At 42.0% G+C, this 22307-nt stretch overlaps 1 protein-coding gene and 1 long non-coding RNA gene across 6 annotated transcripts in view; one reads left to right on the top strand and one right to left on the bottom strand.

Moving 5' to 3' along the window:
• LOC141987370 (uncharacterized) overlaps positions 1-16204 on the top strand; it is a 42719-nt gene extending 26515 nt beyond the window's left edge. The window contains exon 3 of the long non-coding RNA XR_012639510.1: positions 15913-16204. This is a non-coding gene — a long non-coding RNA (uncharacterized LOC141987370). The remainder of the gene's footprint in view (positions 1-15912) is intronic.
• Positions 9134-22307, bottom strand: part of ERBIN (erbb2 interacting protein) — a 208224-nt gene continuing 195050 nt past the window's right edge. For all 5 annotated transcript variants that reach the window (XM_074952640.1, XM_074952637.1, XM_074952636.1 and 2 more), the window contains 3 exons: positions 18442-18534; positions 16644-16718; positions 9134-12328 (listed from right to left, as the gene is read on the bottom strand). In XM_074952640.1, coding sequence (XP_074808741.1) covers positions 12221-12328; positions 16644-16718; positions 18442-18534 — 276 coding nt within the window. In that variant the 3' untranslated portion in view covers positions 9134-12220. The remainder of the gene's footprint in view (positions 12329-16643; positions 16719-18441; positions 18535-22307) is intronic.

Here is a 22307-nt window from a genome sequence, read left to right as displayed (position 1 = left end):
AGAAAGTTGCATGTGTGGGGGAAAGTCAGGTTTCTATTACCTTAGCTGTGGAGGTGCTGCTCCACAACTCAAGAATTTACCAGCAAGATTTCTATGGTGGGAAACAAAAAAGATCTAAATTAGGAAGAATAAGAGTTGATTCAGAATGTTATATCAAATCAAGAATTATCCAAAAAGAAGAAGCCCCTATTCCAGGGTTGGGCAAGCTACGGCCTGCGAGCCGTTTTAAGCCAGCCTGCGAGCTCTCGCTGGGGAGCGGGGTCTGGGTCTTGTCCCACTCCAGCGCTCCAGCCGGGGCACTGGGTCACGGGCCGCCCCATGTGGCTCCCAGAAGCTGTGGCATGTCCCTGCTCCGGCGCTCTAGCTGGAATGCAGGGTCGGGGGCGCTCCACGCGGCTCCTGGAAGCCCACTCCGGCTCCTACGCGCTCCAATGGCTCCCTCCGGTGCTCCAATGGGAGCTGCAGGAGTGGTGCTTGTGGATGGGGCAGCATGCAGAGCTGCCTGGCCATGCCTCCGTGTAGGAGGCGGAGAAGGGACATGCCACTGCTTCTGGGAGCTGCTTGAGGTAACCGCCGCTCAGAGCCTCCACCCCGAGCCTCTCCCCATGCCCCAAGCCCCTGCCACAGCTCTGATCCCCCTCCTGCTGTCCAAACCCCTCATTCCCAGCTCAGAGCACCCTCCTGCACCCCAAACCTCTCATTCCCAGCCCCACCCCAGAGCCCACACCCCCAGTCAGAACCTGCACGCCCTCCCGCACCGCAACCCCAATTTTGTGAGCATTCATGGCTCCCCATACAATTTCTATTCCCCGATGTGGCCCTCAGGCCAAAAAGTTTGTCCACTCCTGTCCTACTCTGTTAGTGTTACTTAGGACTGTTTTCCAGTACTGGAGTATATTTTCAAAGTAATGTAGAAGGATTAGGAATCTATGTGGATATGCAGAGGTCTGTCTCAGTTTCCAATGCTAGCTTGGCTAAAACAAAAAAAGGCAAGAACTCTTCAAGATGCATTAATGCAGGAAAAAAATTGCTGTGCATTGTAATATCAAGTCTCTCTCTCATGAAGGGCAAAATGAGAAATGTGGTAACCCTAAGGGTATGTCTACACTACGAAATTAGGTCGATATTATAGAAGTCAATTTTTAGAAACTGATTTTATACAGCTGATTAGTGGGGACATACACAAGCGCATTAAGTTGGCAGAGTGCGTCCTCACTACCGTGGCTAGCATCGACTTACAGAGTGGTGCGCTGTGGGTAGCTATCCCACAGTTCCCGCAGTCTTTGCCACCCATTGGAATTCTGGGTTAAGCTCCCAATGCCTGATGGGGCAAAAACATTGTCATGGGTGGTTTTGGGTACATGTCGTCAGTCGCGCCTCCCTCCGTGAAAGCAACGTCAGACAATCGTTTCGCACCTTTTTTCCGTGCGGACACCATACTGCTTTCAGCAGACGGTGCAGTAGAACTGCTAACCATCGTCATCCACTGTTTCCACTGTGCTCTGCTGCTATTGTCTCAATAGCGAATTTCTCCATGTTGTCTGTCATGGGCTCCCGGGTACGTGTTCTTCCTTGGGAAATGTGCACGGTGCTAACCATCGTCCATCCACCGCTTCCACTGCAACTCTGCTCTCCTGAATCCACCTCGCAGGTCCTCTCGTCGTTCTCTATAAATATCTATTCTCATGGCATCCGTCATCAGCCACTGCTTCCGCTGCAACTCTGCTCTCCTGCAGACGCCATACCATGGCAAGCATGGAGCCCGCTCAGATCACCGTGGCAGTTATGACCATTGTAAACACCTCGCGCATTATCCTGCAGTATGTGCAGAACCAGAACCTGCAAAAGCAGGTGAGGAGGCGACGGCAGCGCGGTGACGAGTGTGATGAGGACATGGACACAGACTTCTCTCAAAGTACGGGCCCTGGCAAATTGGACATCCTGGTGGCAATGGGGCAGGCTCATGCTGTGGAACACCAATTCTGGGCCTGAGAAACAAGCACAGACTGGTGGGGCTGCACAGTGTTGCAGGTCTGGGATGATTCCCAGTGGCTGAGAAACTTTCGCATGCAAAAGGGCACTTTCATGGAACTTTGTGACTTGCTTTCCCCTGCCCTGAAGCATAAGAATACCAAGATGAGAGCAGCCCTCAGAGTTCATAAGCGAGTGGCGATAGCCCTCTGGAAGCTTGCAACGCCAGACAGCTACCGGTCAGTTGGGAATCAATTTGGTATGGGCAAATCTACTGTGGGGGCTGCTGTAATCCAAGTTGCCGACGCAATCACTGAGCTGCTGCTATCAAGGGTAGTGACTCTGGGAAATGTGCAGGTCATAGTGGATGGCTTTGCTGCAATGGGATTCCCTAACTGTGGTGGGGCAATAGATGGAATTCATATCCCTATCTTGGGACCGGACCACCTTGGCAGCCAGTACGTAAACCGCAAGGGGTACTTCTCAATGGTGCTGCAAGCACTGGTGGATCACAAGGGACATTTCACCAACATCAACGTGGGATGGCCAGGAAGGGTACATGACGCTCTCATCTTCAGGAACTCTGGTCTGTTTGAACAGCTGCAGGAAGGGACTTACTTCCCAGACCAGAAAATAACTGTCGGGGATGTTGAAATGCCTATAGTTATCCTTGGGGACCCAGCCTACCCCTTAATGCCATGGCTCATGAAGCCATACACAGGCAGCCTGGACAGTAGTAAGGAGCTGTTCAACTATAGGCTGAGCGAGTGCAGAATGGTGGTAGAATGTGCATTTGGACATTTAAAAGCGTGCTGGTGCAGTTTACTGACTCGGTTAGACCGCAGCGAAACCAATATTCCCATTGTTATTGCTGCTTGCTGTGTGCTCCACAATATCTGTCAGAGTAAGGGGGAGACGTTTATGACGGGGTGGGAGGTTGAGGCAAATTGCCTGGCCACCGATTATGTGCAGCCAGACACCAGGGCGATTGATGCACAGCATGCCCTGCCGTGCTCTTCTAGAGAAGCTTTGAAAACCAGTTTCATGACTGGCCAGGCTATGGTGTGACAGTTCTGTTTGTTTCTCCTTGATGAAAACCTGCCCCCTTGGTTCACTCTACTTCCCTGTAAGCCAACTGCCCTCCCCCCTTCGATCATTGCTTGCAGAGGCAATAAAGTCATTGTTGTTTCAAAATCATGTATTCTTTATTAATTCATCACACAAATGGGATAACTGCCAAGGTAGCCCTGGAGGGATGGGGAAAGAGGGAAGCACCAGGTGGGGTGGTGGATGAGGGGAGGAGGGAAGGACAAGGCCACACTGCACTTCAAAACTTATTGAATGCCAGCCTTCTGTTACTTGGGCAGTCTTCTGGGGTGGAGTGCTTGAATGCCCGGAGGCCCCTCCCCCCCGTGTTCTTGGGCATCTGGGTGAGGAAGCTACGGAACTTGGGGAGGAGGGCGGGCGGTTACACGGGCTGCAGCAGCGGTTTGTGCTCCTGCTGCCTTTCCTGCAGCTCCACCAGATGCCGGAGCATATCAGTTTGATCCCCCAGTAGCCTCAGCATTGCATCCTGCCTCCTCTCATCACGCTGCCGCCACCTCTCCTCTTGCTCCCGCAACCTCTCCTCTTGCTCGTCCCTCCTGTCCTCGCGTTCATTTTCTGCTTTCCTGGACTCTGCCATTGTTTGCCTCCACGCATTCCGCTGAGCTCTTTCAGTGCGGGAGAACAGCATGAGCTCAGAGAATATTTCATTGTGAGTGTGTTTTTCTCGCCTTCTAATCTGCGCTAGCCTCTGGGACAGAGATGAAGTGTTGAAACATTTGCAGCTGCGGCAGTGTTGAAACATTTGCAGCTGCGGGAGGAAAAAAGGGAGAGTAGTATTTTAAAAGACATTTTAGAGAACAATGGGCAGACTCACGGTGAACCAAGCTGTTAACATTACATAGCACATGTGCTTTTGGTACAAGGTTACATTTTGCCTCTTATATTGAGTGCCTGCCAGTTTGGTGTGAGAGATCACACACGCAGGGCCGGGCAACAGAATTTGGCTTGCAGGCAGCCATGATAAGCCACAGTTTCTTCAACCTACGTAACATGTGGGAATGGTTTCAAAGAACAGTGCCCTCCTTTCCCATACCAAGCACCTGTTGGGTTGGCCATTTAAAAGGAGGGGCTGCGGTTTTCGGGTTAATGTGCAGCACAAACCCAACTAACCCCCCCCCCCCCCACACACACACATACACTCAGTTCTCTGGGATGATCGCTTCATCCCCTCCTCCCACCGTGTGACTAGCATCAGGGAAGATCCCTGCCAGCCAAACCCAAACAGCTCAGCGTGAATGGGACCCCCCGCACCACGTGGCTAAAAGCGGGGATGATTTCTTTTCAGCCACAGGTGAACAGCCCAGCAGGAACGGCCACCTCTGAATGTCCCCTTTATAATGTCCCTGGTGTATTTCCGCTCCATCCCCAGACACATTAACAGATTTTTCCAGTAGCTGCACTGGCTGCGAATGCATCCCAAGTCTTCAGGGCAAATTAATCATTCAACACGCTTGCTTTTAAACCACATATTATATTTACAAAGCTACACTCACCAGAGGTGCCTTCTCCGGCTTATGGTCCGGGAGCCCTTGGGAGGGTATTGGCTCCAGGGTGATAAAACAGTTCCTGGCTGTCTAGGAGAACGGTTTGTCCACTTCCCTGTTGTATGCTATCCTCCTCCTCCCCTTCCTTGTTCCCAGAATCCTCTTCCTGTTGCATGAGATTCCCCCCTTGCAGGTGTCCACGGACAGGGGTGGGGTAGTGGTAGGGGCACCCCCTAGAATTGCATGCAGCTCATTGTAGAAGCGGCATGGCTGGGGCTCTGACCCCGAGCAGCCATTTGTCTCTGGTTTTTTGGTAGGCCTGCCTGAACTCCTTAATTTTCATGCGGCACCACTGCGGGTCCCTGTTATAGCCTCTGTCCATCATGCCCTTGGAGATTTTTTCAAATATTTTGGCATTTCATCTTTTGGAACAGAGTTCTGATAGCACGGATTTGTCTCCCCATACAGCGATCAGATCCAGGAACTCCCATTCAGTTCATGCTGGAGCTTTTGCGATTCTGGGACTACCTGCGCTGATGAGCTCGCCACGCTGGCCAAACAGGAAATGAAATTCAAAAGTTCCCGGTGCTTTTCCTGTGTACCTGGCTAGTGCATCTGAGTTGAAAGCGCTGTCCAGAGCAGTCACAATGGAGCACTCTGAGATTGCTCCCGGAAGCCAATATTGTCGAATTGCGTCCACACTACCCCAAATTCGACCCGGCGATGTCGATTTCAGCGCTAATCCCCTCGTCGGGGAGGAGTACAGAAATTGATTTTAAGAGCCCTTTAAATTGACAAAAATGGCTTCATCGGGTGGACGGGTGCAGTGTTAAATCGATCTAACGCTGCTTAATTCGACTTAAAGTCGTAGTGTAAACCAGGCCTAAGAGTTCATTAGTCATATGTTAAATTATTTTGCATCACTTGGAAAATGTTGTCCCATTGTGTCCAGAAATTGTCTTTCAGTGTCAAGACTACCACAGCTGTTAATTATTTTATGATTCAGTATTTTGGACAAAGATTTTTTTGTTCTAATTGCACACTAATCCACAAATTTGACACAGATTAATTACCACTGGTGGTGGTGAAAACTTCATTTCATAAGCCAAATTGACTATAACGTAAGAGGAAAGGACATGATGTTAAACTCTTTCTAGTAGTATCCTGTCACCCTTTATATTAGTCTGCAATTACAACTTCTTCTGATGAATACACTATTCATCATCATCATCACTTTTCCTTTGCCATAAATCTTCATAATTGTAAGAACAATTGGATGAATTAATGTCAGAAGAAATTAAATAGTCAGTTGCAGTGCTCAGTTGTTGAGGATGAATAAAAATCTGAATTAAATACATGTGACTTCTAAACCCAGCAGCAACTGACTGGCTTTCAGTATGTAATGCTTCATCTATATTATGTACTGTTACTGTTGCACAAATTGAAAAATCATTTGTTTAGCCAAACAGAAACATTTTAAAATTTCAGGCAATTGTCACTTCAAGTATGAAATTATACTGTAAGTTTTCAAAATGTGAAGGAATTGCATTGTTAAATGAGTAATGTAATAACCACCTAAAATTATCTATATTGTGATAACTGTGCATCAGTGCTTTAGCGGAACAATACATTATTCTCATCTAGGTGCACACAGCAAAAAAATGTAAATGCAACCTTAAAGTCTCTTTAGTGGACCGTGAACCCACACGATGTCATTTGTAATCTCTCTGAGTGGGAAGACAATAATGACAAACCCAATTTTCCCAGGGCTTCCTCTTAACTATTTAAATTTCTGCTAACTTACGAGAGCTTCTTCCTTATTAACTCAAACTAGTGCTACCCACTATGTAAAATACTACACACAATATAAAGGTAAGGATGCTAGTACATTCTGCCCTTAGGATTATGAATGTGGGTTTCCTGAAGCTAGTCACTAAACCTCCCCAACATTTGAAATACTGAACACCACAGTCTCTCCACTGAACAAAGTGTGATGTCTTGTCATTAGGACAACTCAACACCCTTTCTGTATCAAATTAATTACAAAAAACACTGGATGTAGAACATTAATTTTAGGTTAGTTTAAAACTACATGTACATAAAGAATTTATTTACTCATAATTTTCATCTTCTCTTAGTGTTTCCCTCTATCAGTACAGAGGGTTTATTGCTGGGAATAGTCTCACCCCCTATGCTGCAAAAGGCAGTTGGTTCTGATTTGTGGCAGCAGCTGTAACTCCGATGGAAATAAAGTTCTCCCGATGGCCTAGTCTAGGGTCTGGAGCACCAAGTGGCAACAAGCTATAAAACAGCCAGTAAAATAAAACATACTTATCTGGGGGGAAAAAAAAGTATACACTAGGGTTGTCAAGCAATTAAAAAATCAATTGTGATTAATCGCACCATTAAACAATAATAGAATATCATTTATTTAAATATTTTGGGATGTTTTCTACATTTTCAAATATATTGATTTCAAATAGAACACAGAATACAAGGGTATAGTGCTCACTTTATATTTATTTTTGATTAAGAACATAAGAACAGGCCATACTGAGTCAGATCAAAGGTCCAGCTAGCCCATCTTCCCAGCCCTTTCAGCCCGTAAGAACCACCATACTGGGTCAGACCAAAGGTCCAGCTACCCCAGCATCCAATGCCAGGTGCCCCAGAGGGAATGAACAGCACAGGAAATCATCAAGTGATTCATCCCCTGTTGCTCATTCCCAGCTTCTGGCAAACAGAGGCTAGGGACACCATCCCTGCGCATCTGAGCTACTAGCTATTGATGGACCTATCCTCCATGAATTTATCTAGTTCTTTTCTGAACCCTGTTATAGTCTTGGCCTTCACAACATCCTCTGGCAAAGAGTTCCACAGGTTGACTGAGCGTTGTGTGAAAAAATACTTCCTTTTGTTTTTAATCTGGTACCTATTGATTTAATTGGGTGACCCCCTAGTTCTTGTGTTATGAGAAGGAGTGAACACTTTATTTACTTTCTCCACACCAGTCATGATTTTAATAGACCTCAATCATATCCCTCCTTAGTTGTCTCTTTTCCAAGCTGAAAAGTTCCAGTCTTTTTAATCTCTCCTCATACGGAAGCTGTTCCATACCCCTAATCATTTTTGTTGCCCTTCTCTGTACCTTTTCTAATTCCCCAATATATCTTGTTTGAGATGGGGCGACCACATCTGCATGCAGTATTTAAGATGTGGGCGTACCATGGATTTATATAGAGACAATATGATATTTTCTGTCTTATCTATCCCTTTCTTAATGATTCCCAACATTGTTAGCTTTTTTGACTGCTGCTGCACATTGAGTGGATGTTTTCAGAGAACTATCCACAATGGCTCCAAGACCTCTTGAGTGGTAACAGCTAATTTAGACCCCATCATTTTATATGTATAGTTTGGATGTTTTCCAATGAGCATTACTTTGCACTTATCAGCATTGAATTTCATCTGCTATTTTGTTGCCCAGTCACCCAGTTTTGAGAGATCCGTTTGTAGCTCTTCGCAGTCTGCCTGGGACTACTCCAGATTGTTATCTGCAAATTTTGCCACCTCACTGTTTACCCCTTTTTCCAGATCATTTATGAATATGTTGAATAGGACTGGTCCCAGTACAGACTCCTGGAGGACACCACTATTTACCTCTCTCCATTCTGAAAACTGACCATTTATTCCAACCTTTAATCAGTTACCAATCCAGGAGAGGATCTTCCCTCTTATCCTATGACAGCTTACTTTGCTTAAGAGCCTTTGGTGATGGACCTTGTCAAAGGCTTTCTGAAAATCTAAGTAGGCTATAACCACTGGATCCCCCATGTCCACATGCTTGTTGACCTCCTCAAAGAATTCAAGTAGCCCAGTCCTCCCAAATCAGACTGCTCCCCAAAACGTCCTCTCTCTGACTCTGCTGCCTGACCTCACCCACCCTCTGGGCTGTTGACGCTAGAGTAGTCACATTTGAGGCATCCCATACCTCAGTGATAGGGGCAAGTTGGTTATCCATATTCTTCTGAGATTCCTGGACACTCCTTAGCAATAAAACAAATGCAAGTGGAAACCAGACTCATTTACCTAACTGCATTTTAGAAGAATATTAAGTCTCAAATTGTTATTCAAAATACAATGCTTTTCCCATTGGTTTCAATGGAGAGCAAGTTTACATCTGTCTTAATTTCCCTTAGTTTCAGTCTGTTAAAGGGAAATGGCAGCCTCAATGGAATAGCAATGGACACAGCCACAGTTATAGCCAGGTTGGAACTATAAACAGGAATAGATATTTGTTTAAAAAAAAACAAAAACAAAAAACTGTTAAGCGTCCTCACAAATTCTGAGCCAGTCCTGCAACAAGATCCACTAAAGTTGACCCTTAAGCATTCACACAGAGTCCCACTTGGCTCAAGTAAATCTGTACTAATACATTTTGATGAAAGACTGAGGTCTGTATTATGCAAATGATATAAAACTACAGAAAAATATGTTCTGGAGAACTTTCTACATATTAAATAAGTCAGTTACACGCAGCTTTAAAGAGCATTAGTTTATTATCTATTCTCCATGTGTTATCTCAGAAACAATCTATTTATATACAAAAATTTGGAATGTTGGATAAATGCTGATCAATAAAAACATTTCAGAACTGCTGACAAGGAAATAATTCTAAAAAAAATGTAGTACAGCAAAATCAATCATAAAGGCTTGATTCTCTGGGTTGCTTATTGCTGTTTGTGTTCATAGAATGCTTTCAAGTATATACACACTTCTTAAACTTCAGTCCGAAAAAGGAAATCAGAAAAATATTTACATAATAAATACGTGGGAAATTTCATTGTCAGTTGAACTGATTCTTTAATGAATTGTTATGATGAGAAAGAACATTGAGTTGATGTAAACTTTATTAATTCCACACTTATGCTGATGAATTTGATTTTCTTTTGTTTGAAAATATAGGCTAAATAATTTTGATATGGTTCTCCTCCTCCTATATTTTGAATGAACTAATTAAACAGACCTCTCCCTTCCCACTCTCCAAAAATATATATACTGAATTTTTTTTAACCCCCTAACCATTTTCAATATATTTTAAAAAAACCTCCAATATTTTCTTTGTAAAATCAATACCATCAATATTTTATTTCATGGTTAATTTGCTAATTTCTTGAGGACAGACTTTGGCCAAGTATTTCCACAAGAAGTACTAAACTCCTACAGTTATACCATAGCCAAACCAATGTTTTTGGTAACAGTGTTTTTCTGCAATACACAACCTTACAAATTAAGTTAATTGACACAACACAGTTTAAACCTTCTGTTAACATTAAAGAAAAATGTTACAGCATTTGCAACAGTAGAAACCCTCACTGAACTATTTAAACCTACTGTATAATATACACAAAGTTAAAATAAGTCCAAGATCAGTAAAGAATCAGTTCTGGTTTTTGGACTTTTCCCTCCTCAGAGTTACAGTTTATGTATCAGGTCAAGTTAAATTAGGATTTATCGGTATGTATTCCCTTTAAAAGGCAGAGTGTGATTAAAAATAGTATGATTTTAAAAGCAATGAAGACGTGATGTAATCATTTTGCATTGTCAATAAAAAAATATATTGAGAAATTAAAAAGTCTTAGAGGAAGAAAAGGAACGCAGAAGCCTGCCATTATATAGCTATATTTTTGTTCTTTTCTGTAAAGATTAAAGCACACAGAAAATAAGTGAATTTTATCAAAATACAGCACACTTCTGCTAATATTAAAAAAATCAGTTCCTATGTAATTACTACTGAAAATCAACTAAAAAATTATAATATACAAAGAGTTGTTAAAGGGTTTCAGTTAAAATTATTAAACTATACACAGTACAAGAAGCAACAGATTAACAGGTTTGAAAGAAGTGCAATAATATTGGAGTTCACGTATTTAAAAAGTACTGCCTGTTTATTCCAGCTAGCTATGTATAATTCCTGTATGTTCCAGCTCATTTTTCAAAAAACTAAAGTGGGCTGGTGTTCTTGCTAGCTTTATTAAAAACATTTTATTACACGTGGGTTGAAAAGTCAATTTCTACCAGTTTAAAACTATCAACTCATATTTATTAATTAAAAATGAATTGCAACAAATGAATATTGCTCCAATGACAGGCTAATAATTAGCCCTGATTAAAAACAGTTATTGGTCTTCTATGGCACTTTTCCCTGGTCCATAATAACCATGTTTTAATTACCACTGCAGATTATGCAATCTCTACTCAATTACATAGGGAATAAAGAGAAAACAAAGTTAATGTTTCAGGCAAACAGAAGTATAATCAAATATTTTACACAGTAATAAGGAACAAAGGCAGCCTGTGGTAAATCACTATTACATTAATATAGTTAGAAACCCTTTAATGACTCTGAAGTGTCTAGTTCACATTTAATGTTACCTGTAGGAACAGCCCTTTAAGAAATACCGTTACAAACTGGTGGGTTCCAAGTACCCCGTCCTTTTGCTCTACAGTTACCCACAGCAATTGTTCAACAGTTTCACAAACTTGCTTTGGTTACCTAGCTCCATGCGTAGTTTCCTTTTAGTTTAACAAGGCAATGCAAGGCCAAACAAAAAATCAAGATGACTTTCCTAATCCTTCGTTCCTAACCCATTTACTGTGTGTGTGTTTTACAGGCAACACAATCTTAAAAACTGGCCATTTTGGGTTTGTTTTTTTTAAAAATCTATAAATAAGTTTAAAATTGAGTACTTATTACAAAGAAGATAGAAGTATCACCATTTACACAAAATCGGGGATTTCCATGGCAGGGAAAAACCTCTGGGCACAGTACAGTTGAAAAAAATTGTGTATGCAAATAAAAAAATAGAACTTGAATCACACATAGCAAATGGATAGTCGATGATGATGACTGATGACGATGATGATGACAATAATGAGAAAAACAAATCCTGAAGAGCTCACAATAATGTAATTATAGTCTTCCTAAAAAGACATTATGCTTTTGTTGCATTATTCTTTTGGTAGACGTACACTCCCAGACTAACCAAATGTTTCCTTCTTTCTTGATTCCAGATACTGATAGCAAATAGTTCTTCACTAGGCCTTTAAATTAACCCAACCAGCACCAACTTCCATCTACCCATTCATCTATACAACATGCACATAGCAAAGCCAACATTTCAAACCTCTTGCCCACATCTAGAGAAGTGGTTTCAGCATAACACATTAATACCCAGTGAATAAAAATAAAGGCAACAAACAGCTACAGGACAGACAGCCCTGCCATCTGTCCACTGGCTACAACTGAGGCTTCTCACAGCCTTGCACAAAGTTTAGTAATGTGTAAGAATTATCCAAAAATAAACCTACCCTCTGTACAAAAACAACACCAGTCTGTTCTTGGAGGAGTGATCCTTGATTGCTATAATGCTTAAAAACGTAACCAGGATTATTCACCATATGCATTTCAAAAATGGTTTCCTGTATGTTCTATACAGTGGTTCTTTCCCCATAACCACAAGTTCAATATTTCATTACTGTACAAATTTTGATCATAATTTTTTCAAGTTCCTTTCATATATAAAAATAATCAAAATATTCAGTTTCCCACAAGTCCTTCGATGAATCTTGCTGGCTCCCCCCCCCCCGCACAGTATTTATGAAGAAACCTCTCGCACAATAATGAGTTCCACTGTGTTCTGAAAAGTCTTCAGCAAGGACACCGCTTGTCCATGATCAATATTGATGAAGCTGTATCCATTAGCCTAAGAAGGAAATTATATTTTATTAATAAATGTCCCCAGGACATGTTATTTGTAACTTGCGTTTTAACTAACAGCAAGTTGTCTTTAATTTTAGCAATAAAACTCAATAGGTTTTCACATTATTAGATTGTTCATGCTGTGGCAGAAACATTCTGTACTGTAAGATAGGGAAGTGAAGTCATCTGCATGTTTAACTGTTTGTGGAAGAATTCTGCTCCAAAGATTGGCGATAGGGACACATTTGCAGCTACCCAAAATGGAGGAACCAGAACTGAAAAAGCATATAAATCCTATCTCTCTTTGACTTCGTATGACTGCACTAGACAAAACTAATAAATTGAACACAGGTGCCCTCCACCACAAAATAAAAAATGAGTATAATACAGTAACTCCTCACTTAACATCATCCCGGTTAACACTGTTTCATTGTTACGTCGCTGACCTATTAGAGAACATACTCATTTAAAGTTGTGCAAAGTTGTGCAAAAATAATATTGTTTGGCTGTGGGGGCTTGGAACCAGGGTGGGTCAGCGGCCCCCTTATTAGCTCTCCTCCACCCGACCCCAGCGCCTCCCGCCTGCCAGTGGCCCTGCAGGTCAGCAGCTCCCTCCTCCTCCCCCCCCCCCCCGACAGTCTCCTGAACACCCCAAAACAGCTGATTGCTGCGGGCGGGAGGCATGGGGAAGGAAGGGGGAGGCTGTGCGCCACATCCTCGCTCCTCCCCCTCCTAGAGCCTCCTGAATGGCGCAAAAAAGCTGTTTCGTGGCCTTCAGGAGGCTGGGGGGAGAAGCGAGGACACGTGCTCGGGAGGGGAGGGGAGGGGAGGGAAGCTTCAGGGGAAAAAGAGTGGAGTTGGGGCAGGCCTGGGCAGAGCTAGGGATTGAGCACCCCCCAGCACTTTGGAAAAAACAGGAGGAGCAGCAGCTGGACGATCTACCCTCTTTCACGCTCTGACTCCATCACTTCAACCAAGCTTCACAATCATCATTGCTGTGTACAGGATTAAATAATTGTTTAAAACTTATACTGTATATGTATATCATGTCTCTTGTCTGGCAAAAAAAAATTTCCCTGGAACCTAACCCCCCCCCCATTTACATTAATTCTTATGGGGAAACTGGATTTGGAAGAACATAACTACAACATTAAGTGAGGAGTTACTGAGTATAATGAATATTGAGCACCACAGGTTTGGAATCTAGAAATGTGGTATATGGTGGGTTAAGTCTATTAAAGGCTGACTTATTTTTAAAGGAGGAGAGGGAGGATTTTACACCCACGATGCAACTCTGATGCTTAAGATACTAATTATTTTTCAACAGGAGTCAGCCCATACACATTTTTCAGGCAAGCAAATTAGGTCCTCTCTCAACCCTCAGAACTCTGAGTCTTCTGCAAGACTTCAGGAGCCACCCACTGCTTTAGAATCTGTCCTTCATTTCCAGCAACTACATTTTTTTCTGAGGGCATCCACCTCTGTTATTCTGTGGGCTCTGCCCTCTCAACAAATCCCGTAGCTGGCTCCTTGTTCAAATCTAGGGGGACTCTTGATCCTCATCAGTATAGCAGGAGCAGTGTTCACTAAATGAGAGATCACCTCTTAACGGTGATATCAGAATCGTGCAAGCAAGCAACTCTGTAAGGATCTACCACGCTATCTGCAAATTTATTACCTGCACCTCCATTTTCTTCTACCATGTAATTCATGATGAGTACAGTAAAAGCTGTGTTATCCAGCAGTTTACCAAACAGAAAGCTCTAGAAACCAGTATTTCTGATATCCATTGAAAGTCCAGTTGGCACGGAGCCAGCAGGCTCCCTACCTGGCTCCGCGCAGCTCCCTGGAAGCAGCAACCTATTCCTGCTTCTCCTAGGCAGAGGAACAGCCACAGGGTCTCTGTGCACTGCCCCACGTGCTGGCTCCGCAGCTTCCATTGGCCGGGAACTGCCCAAGGTGAGCGCCACCTAGATCCGGCACCCCAAAACCCCTCCTGTGCCCCAACCTCCTGCCCCAAGCTCCCTCCTGCACTCAAACTCCCTCCCTCGATTGGTAAGCATAACTCTTAATTAACTGGAATTTTTGACTAACTGGCACCCCGCATTTCTTCAACATGCCAGATAACAAAGCTTTTACTGTAATCAAGTAGTGAATTGTTTAATAAAAGAGAGACTTCATCATGACATCACCAAAAAAAGAACACCATAAAGACAAGCAGTATTTAGACATCACCCTGGACAGCTTCAGAAAGCATTGCTGCTATGTTATTGGCATAACAAAGCCATTAAAATGGAGATTTAAAACCAATTTTTGACTGATTCTCTGTCAGTCATACCTAGAATTTAGCTTAATCTTTGATAAAAGTTAATAGTCCAAATGGATCTGTAGGTTTCAGCTAAACAAGGCTTGCTACTTTTTACTACCACAGCCAAATAAGGAGAATTGCGCAGCATTCCAATTGCGGGAACTGAGGTAGAGTAGGATAGTGGACAAGAGTTAGAAAATTAAATGAGAGTCATGTAAATAAGATGCATGGCACCTATACTGTGTTTAAAATGTTATTCCAAATCCCACCCCTGCAATAACTCCTTAGGTGAGTGTGGTCTGCAGCAGGACTTCCATTTTGAAGAGCAGAAGCTGAGTAACTACTCATAAGTCAAGAACTGGACAATAGTGGCTCTCAATCTTTCCAGACTACTGTACTCCTTTCAAGAGTCTGATTTGTCTTGTGCAATCCCAAGTTTTACCTCACTTAAAAACAATATCAAATATAAAAGTGTCACAGCACAGTTACTGAAAAATTGCTTACTTTTTCATTTTTACCATATAATTATAAAATAAATTGGAATATAAACATTGTACTTACATTTCAGTGTATAGTATATAGAGCAGTATAAACAAATCATTGTGTGTGAAATTTTAGTTTGTTCTGACTTTGCTAGTGCTTTTTATGTCGCCTGTTGTAAAACTAGGCAAATATCTAAGTGAGTTGATATACCCCCGGAAGACCTATGAGTAGCCCGAGGGGTACACATACTCCTGGTTGAAAACCACTGCTGTACCGGACCCATTCCAGATATTAACCTTCCTACTGATATCCAAAGTGCATACAAACCTATACAGCCAGCAGTCAGGCCTAAATTTTCCATTATGACATACATTTAATGCATGTTTTCCTGAGAAAGTAATAACCTTCTGAGACCATCCTTTGTATCCAGACCAGGGCTAAAGACATCCAAACACAGAGATGCTTTTGTGCTTTAGAAACACAGAAGTTGTAAAGTGTACAAAGGTGCGATTAGCAAAATGTGTACAACCATGGATTCTCTCTTTAGCAGCTTCAGGGAAACTTCACTAAGACATGCAAATACAAAAGTTGTGTAACTGGCACTGTGGCAGCATAGGACAGGTTTTCCATTCTGCCACTGCCAGATCCTGCTTTACAATTTACATGAGAAAAATAGAATAATCACAAATAGCAAAACCTGTCAGAGCAAATATGGCCTAGGAGTTCTGAAAGATGAAAGAACCTGTAATTACTGCCTCAGCACATTCACCAGACATTTTCTCTTTGCTCTTTTTCAGAAAATGAATTCCTTCATAAAAACCAACCCACCATGTAGACGGACAACAAAGGGAAAATTTAACTACTGAAATATCATTCAAATATCAGGAATAACAATCTATTCCAACAGAAGGCTACCCTCTGCACATATTCGATTTTACAAAATACAGAACCGCAATTCAAATATCTCCCATGTGTCTTAATCAACGGTTATGTATGTTTGCAAACAAACACACACACCTCCAAAACCTAACTGTATAAACTACTATAAAGATATCTGCTCTTATAATGGAACAGCACTTGCACCCTTTACAATCCAGAGCCAGTCCCGTTTCCCAGCAATGATGGGAGGAACTAATTTGCACAGAACTATTGAAGCCTCACTCAAATGCAGGCAATCATTTAGTTGGAGCTGCTCAATCTCAAGTCCAAGTTGGTATTCTCGGAGGCTTTATCATATGTTAGGTAACTTATGTTGTCTATCAAAATGCTTTTACTTTTGTAAGTTGTTTGTTTTTAGGCTGCACTGTAATTGAGATACTAATATATCTGAAAAATACTCAAATAAAACAGAGTATAACTGGTTTTCCAAGACTTCTTTTGGAAGAGATATTGATAAAACTATGTAAAGAATATAAGTACTAAACTTGAATGTACTCTGCCACTACTAGCCATAAATAAGAAAGGCACTGACTGACAGAACAAACATACAAACAAGGACTATGTACATTAAACAGAACAATTACAGTACCTGAATTATTTTATCTCCAGGCTGCAACAGTTTAGATGCTGGTCCTTCAGGCTGCACTCTGGTTACAAATATACCCTGTAGAAACAAATGCGGGGCGGGGGGGGGAGAGAGAATTCTGACTGATCTTATTTCATAGATATTGGAGCAACTTGAAGCCATTGTAACTTAAGATATTCTTTGATTTTCCCCACTGAACAAAAGAGAATGTGAAAGAGTGAAAAATAATAGGTTCATTGGCTTTTATGATTAAAAATTTTTCAGAGATTAAAGACAGAAGAATTGCATTAATTGGAACACTGAAGGGAAAATATTTCTCCATCTGAATTTTAAATTAACCCCTTTGTATAAATTGCCAGATGTATATTGTGTGTCAAAATGTCGTATCGACACTGGATGTAAGTGCTCTCGGCTAAATCCTTTTTCCTTTAAGAGACAACGTAATTTTAAACTCCATAATTCACTGTTCTCTTGTTTGTAATGCTTGATATTTCTAAAATCCTACCATTCACCCAATCTAGATTGTCCCCACCACTAACTTTCATGTACTGTAATTTTGGTCAAATTGTTTTCATCCCTTTCTATCTCAATTTTCATAGCCTCCCTCCTGCACAAACTCCAGCTTTATTACAAGACTCACCTTCTACTCTTCATTTCCCTCACTTTTGCAAGCCAGTCTCCCTCCCCCACAATCCTACAGTAATCACAACCAACTTTAGCTTTTAATTGTTCACAAAAAAACTCCAAGCCCCACAGAACCTACTGTATAAGAAGCATTCACAGGCAAAAATTATTTCTTGTGGCATTATGAGGTTGATCTGTGAGGAAAATATGGGAGGAGCTGGGGCACCTTGTGTGTGACTGGGCAGCCGTTAGCTAACAGGCAAGGACTGAATATATCCAAGGATTAAATCAGTGGAGGTGAGATGGTAAGGCTAGAGCTAGGTAGTGAGCAAATGGGTATGGGTTGCTGAGAAAATAGAATGGAATCAATAGGGGGAAGGAAATGAATGGAAAACACCACCCTACAAGAGTCAGACAACAAAATGCATTTCAAACACTACCTCAAATCACTTGCTCATATGTTTGTTTCCCTTCCCCCATCCCTTGCTTATTTTTTGTATGCTAAGAGTCTTAGCTCTTTGAGGTAGGGGATTCTCTAATATGCCAGTGAAGTGCTTAGCACACTTTTATTATTTTGTAGCACCTAAAAGAAATAAACAATAGCACATCTGGATATTTTATAAATACTACTAATACTAATGATAATATTGTTAACAGTAGTTGAAAAAATAAAAAAACATGGGCATGGAGAGGTTAATTCCAAATGCCTCTTTCCATTGGTTGTATGGATGGGAAGTGACACAACACTTAGGAGGTGAAAAAATACTGGAGATAACCTCTTTGTTCCAGTCAACACTATTTGGAAAGGCAGTGCGGTCTAGTGGATTGGAAAAAGACAGAGCCTGAGTTCTAATGTTACCCATCACTGACTCCATACCTGTAGACAAGTCACTTAACCTTTCAGCTTCAGTTTTGTCTGATAATAAATCTCTTAGTGTTTTGAAGATGAAAAGTACTATATAAATGCTGACTATTGTTTTGCTCTAAATACAGTTGGTCTAGTTCCAATTAAAAACCTCACAAGTGTGTATGAGATACTGTTTAGTGCACCAAAGAGGTGATATGTGCCAGGTCATTTATTATACTTTAAAGTGAAGCACGTAAAATAAACCTATTTAAAACATCTTTTGCCTTTAAAACAACTCTTAAAACAGGTACATATATATGAAATACTCACATCGTCATCAGGTCTGAATGGATTTCCTCTACCGCCAACTCCTCCTGATATACTAAATCCTAGCTCTGGATCTTTTTCAATTCTCACTCGAATCTAACAAAGTAAAAGAACTGCCCTGAAAGCTCAGATCCACAGAAATGGACATACTATAAAATGCTGTATCATATTGTCTAAATACTAGTTGGAATTATGACCAAACAAGACTTACATTGACAAATGGTGTGGGAAAGAGCACCATCTCAATGTTTTTCCTCTTACCATTTTTAATATTAATACAAGGAAGTTTTGAATATGGTAACAGACATACAATATACCCGCAAAATATCAACAACCAAAAAACAAAAGTAAACTTTACTCTCGGAATGCTGATTAATATTCATACAGATGCTTTGATTTAATTAGTACTAGACAGCCTTCAAATTAACAAAGACACAAAAATATTGAAGAGCCTACTCTACAGTTCAAAAGAAATAATCATATCTCAAATATAATTTCTGGTAACAGTGTGTTAAAACATAATACATAGCCACAACAGCCAAGTTTTATGGTGTATTAGTTTAGTTAGATTATAGCACACCTCCTAAGGCTATAAATCCAGAAATATGAAGATATAACCCAAATGATTTAACACACTAATCTGCACACCTGGCAAATAGGGGAGTAAGCTTATGTAAATGAGATAATGCCTCTTTTCCTGGCTCACGCCAGCTGAACTCCCCCATTCTGGCTCTCTCTCTGAGTTTCCCACACCTAATCCTATCTCTCCTTTCTCTCGCTGGCTCCCCTCATTCCTACATGATCCTATTTTTCGGTCCCCATAATTTACACTAGGCACAGCCTCTGTGGACAAAGCTTGGTCCCCAATCCACTATGGTCATAAAAATATGACTAGAAAAATAGCTGCCTATGTACCACCACTCTATCCAAAACACTGCTTTGTGCTCTTGCCATATCTTAATGGACAGATTGGGCCTATGCTCTAGGTAGGGGCTCTATGGGTCAAGTCTCAGAGGACTGCTAGGAATCTCTGTGAGTTAGTGTCCTAGAGCAGCCCTCCAAGACACTACCTACAGCAAAATAATATACAGCACCTCCTCCACACAACTTTCTCCCAATAACAGCAGAAGATAGGAGCAGGTGATTGGAAAGAGGCTCCAGAAATCAGGAGTTTTCCAGCCTATCAGGGAAACTTAGCTCTGAACTATCGTCTAGCAACTGATTTTCCTAGGGTATAGCTAGAGTAAGGAGCTGCCTACTGAGGTAGAATAATGCCTAGAGTTTCACCTAGTTTCTCTTCTATTATATACTGCAATGATCAGGGCAGACAGCGCTTCCCCTAATATGCGGTGCTGTATCTTAATTTTAGTATTAAATTGTTTCGTTTTGATGTTATGTTGTTGTCTTTGTTCAAGGGGGAAGAGGAGGGACTAGGAGGAAGTTAAGTCCTGCCTGTGTGTGCTGGAGTTGTTACTTGCAGTTGTTACTTCCTTTGATTTCTAGAAATGAGAATTACAACTATTGGCAGTCCTGCAATTTTTTTCCTGGATGCTTTTTCCAGTTGCATAGCCATACCTTCTCTTCTTCAGGGACAGGCATAATTTTTTTATTTCTGGTATCTTGTGCCTGTCATGCTTGCTTCCAACTCATTTTCCTCCATCTTTTGGAATGCTGCCTTCAGGTCACTAATAAAAGACTCTGCTGCATCACCTACCTGTGTAGGTGCAGAGCGCCTTGCAGGTTCTTGCTGCCTGAACGTCACTTCACAAGGAAGCAAGTGTTTACGGAGTTCAAAAATAATCTCATAGGGAGAGTAATGGATAGCTGGCTGGTGTTATATGCAAAGATGACAAAAGGTACTGTTGGGGACATTCTGCACCAAAAAATTAAAAATTCTGTGCCAAAAAAATACAAATTCTTCAAAATTTTAGATTTTATTTGTCAAAATAACACCAGTTTCATTGTTTTGGTAATTTAGTTCAAAATACCTGTCAGCAAGTATGTCTGTAACAATACAGACAACAAAAAAGATTCAGGAAATGGTTTTTTGACAGATTCCTTACTAGGCATATTAATACAGAACCTTGTGTTATAATTCAGAACCGTATTTCCCACACTGCTCAGAAGCGATGCAAAGGCTTGGGGGAGTCAGGGGTAACAGAAGAGCTGAGGGAGAGGGAAGTAATTGCTGGGACAGTCTTGGAGTGAACCTGGAGGGGTTGTTGGGTGTGGATGGCAAAAGTGTGCATCAGGTTGGGGTTTTTTTTTGTTTTTTTGGAGGGGGGGCAGGGGGAGGAATTGGTCAGCAAACCAGTCAGGCACATCTGTCCCTGTCCCCATTTGTTCCTGCACCCATTCTTCCCCATCGTCATGTGGTGCTACACCCTCACTCAATGTCACCCCAACAGTTCCTGTGCCCCCACCCCAGTCTGTCCCCCACTAGTAGTCCTTCTGTACCCCAGTCTGGGTTACTGCCCCCCAGCTGCCCGGTGTGCTCTGCTCTGTCCGTCCCCCTCATATTCTGTGCCTCCTCACCTGGCCCTGTGGGCTGGGCACTGTGAGAAAGGCAACCTCTGCCCCCCTCCCTCTCTGCAGCCGGCTGCTCTGGCCTGTGAGCCAGCTGCCCTCTCTTTGGCACCACATCAGCCCCTGGTGAGCGAAAGGTGTAACTGCAGTGTGATCCCTCTCGTGGTTTCCCTTCGCTTCCCTGTCAGAATAAATGTGTTTGTGTGTGTGTAAATCTACACGGGACATTAATTCTGCGCTTGCACAGAATTTCCCTAGGAGTAAAAAGGTGTCTTGTATCTTAGTCTTGTTGTTCTTCACTGACTGAGTCTAAGCATGGAACCAAGGGTGCGGTTTATTCGCTCCACTCTATTACTCGTAGGGTGGGCAATACTGGTCCTCGCCTTGGTTACCTGGAGTTGTCAGCAGAACTTATGTAATAACCGTGACTCAAATTCTTTTCCAGATCACTGGAGATGTAGCTTGGTGGGCCAAACTGCAACACCACATATTTCATCCATGCAGCCTTAACTGTATCAATCCTTTTATCTTTCAGTGGTTGTGCCATCACATACTTTGAGATGGTGTCATATACTAGCAGCAAATATCTACTTGCAGCTGGTGTTTCTGGTAATAGGCCTTTCAAGTAATTCTGTATGAACTCTCAGGGTTTATTAAATTGAGGCCCTTTCCCTAAAGGAGTTTTGCCTCCCCTTGCTTGTGCTTTCCTTTCTTGACAGATAAGACAGGAAAGTACCCACTTTTTAACTTCTGCAGCCATGCCCAGCCAAAAGCCCTGTCATATACCTTGCTCAGTGTCTTTTCATATCACAGGTGTCTGCTGCTTCACCATCATGAAGACAGTACTTTTTGTAAGCTTGCTGACCATACAATCCTGTTATCCTTATATCAGCAAGTTGGTAGCCAGATCAATAGATAATCATTCCTGAACTGTGTTTAACCTCCCCAATATGGGTATTCTTTGATACGTGTGTTGGTGCATCAAAAGTAATTCAGGGGCCTTAGACTGTTCTTGCCAGATGTCTTCACTAGAATCTATTCTCACTGCCCTCACCTAGCTGAGTGCATCCACAACCACATTTGGCTTTCAAAGGTTTATGGTAAACCATGAATATATATTTGGACAGCTTGTGATTCCACCTCCACAAGTGTCCTTCTGGGTTGTGCTTTGTAAGGAACCACTACACAGCACTGTACTGCAGGAATTCCATACTTAGTAAATATGGATAATAGGCCTTGAAGGCCTCCACAATAGCCTGACTCTTCAGTTCCGTAGCCAAAATACTTGGTTTTCCTCTCATTTAATTTGCAACGTCCAAAAGTCTCAAACTAATCAATTTGTT

Source organism: Natator depressus, chromosome 5, assembly GCF_965152275.1.
Source record: "Natator depressus isolate rNatDep1 chromosome 5, rNatDep2.hap1, whole genome shotgun sequence".
Taxonomy (NCBI): Eukaryota; Metazoa; Chordata; order Testudines; family Cheloniidae; genus Natator; species Natator depressus.
The sequence above is the reverse complement of the archived record's forward strand: the minus strand, read 5'-3'. Positions and strand labels throughout refer to the sequence as shown.